Source organism: Arachis hypogaea, chromosome 3 (genome assembly GCF_003086295.3).
Source record: "Arachis hypogaea cultivar Tifrunner chromosome 3, arahy.Tifrunner.gnm2.J5K5, whole genome shotgun sequence".
Taxonomy (NCBI): domain Eukaryota; kingdom Viridiplantae; phylum Streptophyta; class Magnoliopsida; order Fabales; family Fabaceae; genus Arachis; species Arachis hypogaea.
The window spans coordinates 120,506,785-120,514,472 of NC_092038.1; the positions used below are offsets into that span (position 1 = coordinate 120,506,785).

A 7,688-nucleotide genomic window follows, 5' to 3' on the forward strand; every position below is an offset into this window, starting at 1 on the left:
GTTGATAGGATAATCATTTTCGAGAATTCCATAGGGATTGATGACCCAGATATAGAGGCTAATTAAGGGTGTTCAAAACTGATAAAAATCGAAAATCGAATAAATTAAAAACTGAAAAAAATATATTTTGTTGTTTTTACTGTAGTTCGGTCCGGTTTTTGATTCTGACAATGAAAACTCTAATCGAACCGAACCGGTAAAGTAAAAAAACCCTAAAAAAACCAAGTCCCCCACCCCAGCCCCAAATGAACGTGACCTAACTTCTTCTGACCCAGTAACCCCCACGCCCCACCCCCCAAACGGAACCTAGCCCCTCTCTTCTCAGTTATCACAGTCTCACTCTCTACACCCTCAGCGCCAGCGAGACCGTTCCTCCCACCACCTTGCAGCGCCGCGAAGCCTTCCGCCCAGGGCCGCCGAATCTTTCCTCCCACTGCTCCCAGGACCTCCTCGCGGACAGAGAGAGCACCCCGAAGCCCCAGCCACAGCCAGCGCCCAGCAGCCCAGCACCACCCTCGCACAGTCGCACCCAGCAGGCCAGCAGTAGCACAGCACCACCCACTCACCCAGGACCACCCAGCGGACAGAGCACCACGCCACCACCTAGCACAGCACCACGCCACCACCCAGCAGCGTTTCTGGTCACCCACAACACAACACCTCCCACCCAGTCACCGATTCAAGTCAGAGATGGATCCCGAGCCACTGAGTCAGGTATGTAATTTGACTGAAATTGCTGTTCTGTTTGTTGTTCATTTTCAATTGCTGTTCTGTTGAATTACTGAAAATGCCTGGTTTGTACTTTGTATGGTTAGTATTGTTGAATATCTGTTATCTGATAAAGTGATAATATCTGAAAACTTTATCTGAAACTGCTTCTGGTTTATTATTATTATTATTAGTTTTTCTAGAAAAATAATATAAAATAAAAAATTACTTTTGAAGTGATTTAGTATGATTTATCAAGTCTTGGAGGTTCTGGATCCTGATAGCAAGAGATTGAAATCAGTATGGTAGGATAAATTTGAATAATGAGAAAATGGAAGCAGATTTGAAGTATTAGATTACCTCCGTCATTGTATCTGCTATCTTTTAATAGGTTTAGTATTGACATCATGAAGGTAACATATAAATGGAGAAGTCTTGGAACTTGGGCGGTTAAGGTTATATTTCAATTGTGTCATCTGATGGTCACTACCGCTTGATTTCATGATTTGTAGAATATGTAATAGATTTCTGTTTACCATGGTCTAGGTATAAAGGTGGACCAGCATTACCGAGGAAGTTGACTGATGCCAGAGATAACAGTGTGTTAACTGTAAAATTAAGCAAAAAGGTACCAATTGATTTCATATGGGGTTGTCTTGTTGGTTTTGCAGTTATGTTGCACTAAGTATAGATGAGTATCGAATCCAAGGCCATCTACTTTGGTTCTAACTTGGCATAATGTGATAATTGAAATGTTAGACCAACGTAGTTCTGATTATTGCTTTGCTGTTTCTCTAATATATTTTAGGCGAACATAAGGGAACTATATGAATTGGTGTGCAAAATCAAAGGAGTAGAACAAAAAAAGGTGCTTATTTATTTATTTTTATATTTTTTCTTATGTAGTTATGTTTTGCTTTCTTTTTCCTTCATCTGTAATCAATAATGCTTTCCCCTTTTGTCTTTTTTTCTTTTCCTGGTTAAAGATTATGTTAGGCTTGTATTTGGGATTACATCAATTTAAACAAGCATTCAGTGCTAGATGTGTCAGACCAGACAAGTATGGTAGTATTTTTTTGAATTAATTGAAAAAATCAAACAAACCAAACCAAACCAAATCAGTGACTAGAGTGGTTCGATGATCGGTCCGGTTCTTAAAACCTTGAAATATATAGACCACACAATAAATTAAAACTCTGTAAAACTGAATTATGGCATGATGCTGATCAATATGGATTATCTTGATTTAATGTTGCTGAATCAAAATTATATTGTTTTACTAAGATTTTGAGGACCACATTCTAATAATTAACCTTGCATATTAGTATCTGAGCTTTTAATAGAATTTAGAGGTGCTGAAATTTGGGTTGGCAGGGATAGAAACTAGAATTTATCTGTAAATTTATTTCGTGTTTCCGGTTCAGTTCAACGGCAAAGTAGATAAGTGTGGGTCAACAGAACCTAAGTTCAGATTGTGGATATGTCACGGTATGATATTCAAGAATGCATATGTAGGGAAGTAGTAGTTTTGCGTATTTAAAAAAAATATATTTTAAGTTGAAAATAAGCTCTAAGTAAGTTTGTGCATTATAATATGAGTAAGTTTGTGTATTTATAAACGATAACTTCAGGCACCAGTTTTATAGATTTCCTTGGGTGCAAGTTTTTGAAATAGTTTTAGATATATAAGATGAGATGGTCGTTGACATGGTATCGAAGTAAATCAAAACTTCAACTCTTGTTATTTTCATTTTAAGTTGGAGTATATTATCAATATCAACAAGCTTAATAAAGGTTATATTTTAATATGTTTATTTATATTTATTATTTTATTATAAAATAATTATTTTGGTTAAACTGGTTAGATTAATAAACCATTAAATTAATAATTAGAGTGATTTAATAATTAGTCCAGTTTTTAAAATTTTATTTCGATATATTAATTTTTAAAGAAAAAAAGTAATAAAGTTCTCCAGAATAGTAGATGTGGACACATTTACCTCCAAATTAGCTCCTATGACGAGGGTAAAAAATTTTAATTTGAATTAATTTGTCCACGGGTATTATCGTAAAAGACTTCGTTAATACTTTTTTTTCTTTAAGATTCATCTGTCAAAAATATAAATTTTTAGGGATATATTTGTCACTTTGTGCTTTTATTTTTTACCGTTAATTTGATTCGGTTGATTTTAATGGTTGAGATGAAACAATTGATGCTGCCAATTTTTTTCTGAAGGATCCACCCCTGAATTACAAGCTCGTAATTTACTCATTCGCCCTCAGTGAGTGCATGACATTTATCCAAAGAGAAGACAACTGAGAAAACCCTTCTTCAGAACTACTGAACTTGCTCTTCATCTTCGTCTTCATCATCTTCAATGACAATGGCAACACCTACATTACCAACTATCAACCTAATGTAGCATAATACCAATACCCCTTTCTTTTTGCGTAACACTCCCATGTCTTCCCCTTTCCTCCTCCGTTATCCTCCTTCCTCATCTCCCTTCCCACAATCCCTAAACTCCAAATTCAGAACCTTTCCGATACGCCTCAATTCCACTTCCATTGTATCATCCCAAATTCAAACACCAGAACCCGAAAATGACGACAACAAAGATAAAACTCGCAACAAAAACATCAGTTTCCTCAAGCTTACAGTGACCCTTACTGTTATCTCTGCTTCCCTGCCACAAGCCACCACCCTTGCTGCTGAATCCGCCGTGAAGGGAAAGAAAAGGGCACCCAAAAAGGCCGAAGCTTTGACGCTGGAGGAGCTGAAGTCATGGGCTCAGGGTCTTCCAGTGGTCTCTGATCGTCTTCCCTACAGCGAAATTATTGAACTAAAGAAGGCTGAGAAGCTCAGACACATAATTAAGCCCGGTTCTATAAACTTGAGGCAAAAGGCCGAACCAGTTCTGGTGGTTCTAGAAGACTCTAGAGTGTTCAGGACGGTTTTGCCATCGTTTGAGACTCATAGGAAGTTTTGGGAATCATGGGATGAATTAAAAATTGGTTCTTTGTGTATGAATACATACACACCACCCCTTAAGAGGCCTAACTTGCCCCTTCCTATATGGGCAAGGGGTCCGGTGCTACCTGCTATTGAAAAGTTTATGCTTAAGCTTGCTGAGAAGAAACCGAAGATAGAATCCAAGAAGGCGAAAGAGTATAGGGAGATGAGGATGGAACTTAAGAGGCAGAGGGAAGAGGAGCTGAAAGCTATGAGGGAAGAGAGGAAGGAGTTGGAGAGGGCCAAGAAGGCGCAGAGGAAGGCCGAGGAGAGGCGGCGAAAGAAGGAGATAAGGAAGAGGAAGTATCAGGAGTCATTGATTCGGGCAAGGGATAATTATGTGAGGATGGCTGATCTTTGGTATGATTTGGCAAATAATCCTAATGTTGTCAATGCACTTGGCTTGGTTTTCTTCTACATTTTCTATAGGATTGTGGTGCTTAATTATAGGAAGCAAAAGAAGGATTATGAGGATAGGCTTAAGATTGAGAGAGCTGAGGCTGAGGAGAGAAGGAAGATGAGGGAGTTGGAGAAGGAGATGGAGGGTGTTGAACGTGATGATGATGATGATGAGAGTGAGCATGAGAAAGGGGAGGAGCAGAATGATTATTTGAAGATGGCAAAGCAGTTTATGAAGTCTGGGGCACGCATTCGGAGAGCTAAGAACAAGAACAAGAGTCTTCCTCAGTATTTAGAGAGAGGTGTAGATGTGAAGTTTAGTGATGTTGCAGGGCTGGGTAAGATACGTCTTGAATTGGAGGAGATTGTCAAGTTCTTTACTCACGGGGAAATGTACCGAAGGAGAGGAGTGAAAATACCAGGTAACTCCAGTCAACACTTGATAATAGAATGCATTAATTTGAACTGCCTTAGCCTTAGGGAAAGCCTATTTGGTGGTTCGCATACAGTTTGTTCTTACAGGTTCTACGTTTTTCATTTAACATAAAGAAAGAAGGAAAGGGTAAAACACAATTTGCTTATGTTTTATACTTGATTTTCTAAACGTTGGATTGGTCACATTATCAGGTGGTATACTTCTTTGTGGCCCTCCTGGGGTGGGAAAGACATTGCTGGCAAAAGCAGTGGCTGGTGAGGCAGGGGTTAATTTCTTCTCTATTTCCGCTTCACAATTTGTGGAGATATACGTTGGTGTAGGGGCATCTCGTGTGCGAGCACTTTACACGGAAGCCAGGGAAAATGTATATGATTGTTTTGGCTTTGTCATTGTGCTCTTGCTTTCTTTAGAGTAAAATAAGATCTTGTTTCTTGCAATTCTTTTATTTATTTGCATTAAGCATAAAGTAGTCTATTGTTTCCAATCATGCTACACTTTTACAGAATCACCTGAAATTTACCTACTTTCTTCTGCTTTAGTTTTTGCATTCAATTGCCAACAATTTTCTTCAATCTTTCTCAGGCTCCATCTGTTGTCTTCATTGATGAGCTGGATGCTGTGGGAAGGGAGCGTGGCTTGATTAAGGGTTCAGGTGGACAGGAACGTGATGCTACTCTCAATCAGGTTAAACATGGCACCACTTAACTTCCAACTGCTTTCATGAAGTATGTATATATTGGTTGATGTTTACTATTTACCGAATGTTCCAGCTCTTGGTGTGCTTAGATGGATTTGAAGGAAGAGGAGAGGTGATCACTATTGCATCCACCAATCGACCAGACATTCTGGATCCTGCACTTGTGAGACCTGGTCGGTTTGATCGAAAAATATTTATTCCCAAGCCTGGCCTCATTGGTCGCATAGAAATTCTAAAGGTTGCTCCTCCTCTACTATGTTACATCTGTGGTTTTTGGCTTCAGGCTTCAGTTTTCTCAAGTATACAATACTGTTTATGGTTATCCTTTCAAAACTTGGCTATTGTGATTTTTGACTAATCTTTCTTCCTTTGCCTTCCTTGTGATACTTTGATAGGTCCATGCTCGTAAAAAGCCAATGGCAGAAGATGTGGACTATTTTGCTGTTGCTAGTATGACTGATGGCATGGTTGGTGCAGAGCTAGCTAACATAGTTGAGGTTGCTGCCATCAACATGATGCGGGATTCAAGGACTGAGGTAATATCTCCTATTGAAAAGGATTTGATAGTCAGACCACCAATTGTAGCTTGCATACTTTTGTTTACTGCATTTCACTGTGGCAGATTACTACTGATGACTTGTTACAAGCTGCACAAATGGAAGAAAGAGGAATGCTGGATAAAAAGGAGAGAAGCATGGAGACTTGGAAGCAAGTAGCTATTAATGAGGCTGCAATGGCTGTCGTAGCTGTGAACTTTCCTGATCTTAAAAATATCGAGTTTGTATGGAATTTACACTATATCCATTTTGTAATTGACGTAATCTCACCTTATCCGATTGATTGTTGGTGGAAAAAATTGACATTTTAGCTTTATGTTGCTGTTGATGTAGGTCACAATTGCTCCCAGAGCTGGTAGGGAATTGGGTTATGTGCGGGTGAAGATGGATCCTATCAAATTTAACGAAGGAATGCTCACGTATGGATTCTTTTCTTAGATCAATTAAACTTTATTACATTGCACTATTATAGAATTGTGTTTAGAGCCTTTTATTGTTTCTCTAATTTGTAACTACTAATGTCATGCAGTCGACAATCTGTCCTGGATCATATTACGGTTCAACTAGCTCCCCGTGCAGCCGATGAAATTTGGTTTGGGAGTGGTCAAGTAAGATAAAATTCTTACTTGCTTTCCTCAAGTTTCCTCAGTCCTTTTTATTTGCTTCATTGGTTCTTTTTGGTTGCTGTTTTAACTTGTTTTATAATATTTCAGTTGAGTACGATATGGGCCGAAACTGCAGACAATGCGAGGTCCGCAGCAAGGATATTTGTTCTTGGTGGGCTTTCAGAGAAGCACCATGGAATTACCAATTTCTGGGTGGCAGACCGGATAAACGTATGGGTTCTTTCTCTCAAGTCTCAACTTCAATTTTCTCATTGCAACCACATAATTGAAATAACACACTTTGTTGCATTTCATTGTCAGGACATTGACTTGGAAGCAATGCGGATTGTGAACTTGTGTTATGAACGCGCAAAAGAGGTATGCTGTGATTGATGAACAATTTCAACAAGTTCATTTCATTTCTTGTTGATTAATAAGAGCGAGCTTGCTTTGTTTTTGCATAAACAGATCCTACATGAAAATAAAGTGCTGATGGATGCAGTGGTGAATGAACTTGTTGAGAAGAAAAACATAACAAAACAAGACTTCTTTCATCTGGTGGACTTGCATGGCTCCATAAAACCAATGCCTCCCAGCATTCTTGACCTTAGAGCTGCCAAGCAGAGAATTCCAACAACTTCGTAATGATGAAAACCAGACAGCTTTGAAGAGCAACTCTTAAGAAATGGCACAACCAATTTTTAGACTAGTTTACTTTATAGTCATATTTATTGTACCTTATATAAAAAAAATTATTTTATAAAAATTAAATTTTTAATATATTAAATACATAAAAATATTAAAATTATTTTATTATATTTTCAAAATATACTCTTAGAATACTAGTTAAATCCATAGTATATAATTAATAATTAATTCAAAGCTCATTATTTCTGGCCGTGTTGGTAATTTGAGCGGATTTTTCTTAGTGCTGGGAGTTTTCGGCGGCTCGGAATCCAAAGTTACAAAAGCCAAAAACACTTTTTTTTAATCTGAAATCAACACTTCATTAATTTATTTATTGCATTTTAATGAATGTAATGGATGGTGGTAAGTGGTAATGGTGAAAAAAACATAATAATAATAAAAATGAATATTGTGAACACAAATTTTCGATATAATTAATATTTTAAATATAAATTTGATTTTTTATAAATTATTATTGTAAAAGAATGTGTATGGATATTTAGTTATATATTACTACATTCATGAAAATAATTAATTTTAAAATTTTTTATTTAAAAACAATTAAAGTACATAAATCTGACTAATT

General features: G+C 37.4%; 1 protein-coding gene across 1 annotated transcript; it reads left to right on the forward strand.

The window, feature by feature from the left end:
• The first annotated feature begins 232 nt into the window (after nucleotides 1-232).
• LOC112791120 (probable inactive ATP-dependent zinc metalloprotease FTSHI 2, chloroplastic) lies at nucleotides 233-7,223 on the forward strand. The gene is given in 14 exon segments (XM_072233385.1): nucleotides 233-714; nucleotides 1,255-1,336; nucleotides 2,945-4,542; nucleotides 4,748-4,920; nucleotides 5,139-5,240; nucleotides 5,327-5,491; nucleotides 5,649-5,789; nucleotides 5,876-6,034; nucleotides 6,144-6,229; nucleotides 6,340-6,418; nucleotides 6,524-6,646; nucleotides 6,737-6,793; nucleotides 6,884-7,038; nucleotides 7,040-7,223. Coding segments are annotated over 12 exon segments (2,670 nt in total). The 5' UTR covers nucleotides 233-714; nucleotides 1,255-1,336; nucleotides 2,945-3,170; the 3' UTR covers nucleotides 7,098-7,223.
• The last annotated feature ends 465 nt before the right edge of the window (nucleotides 7,224-7,688 follow it).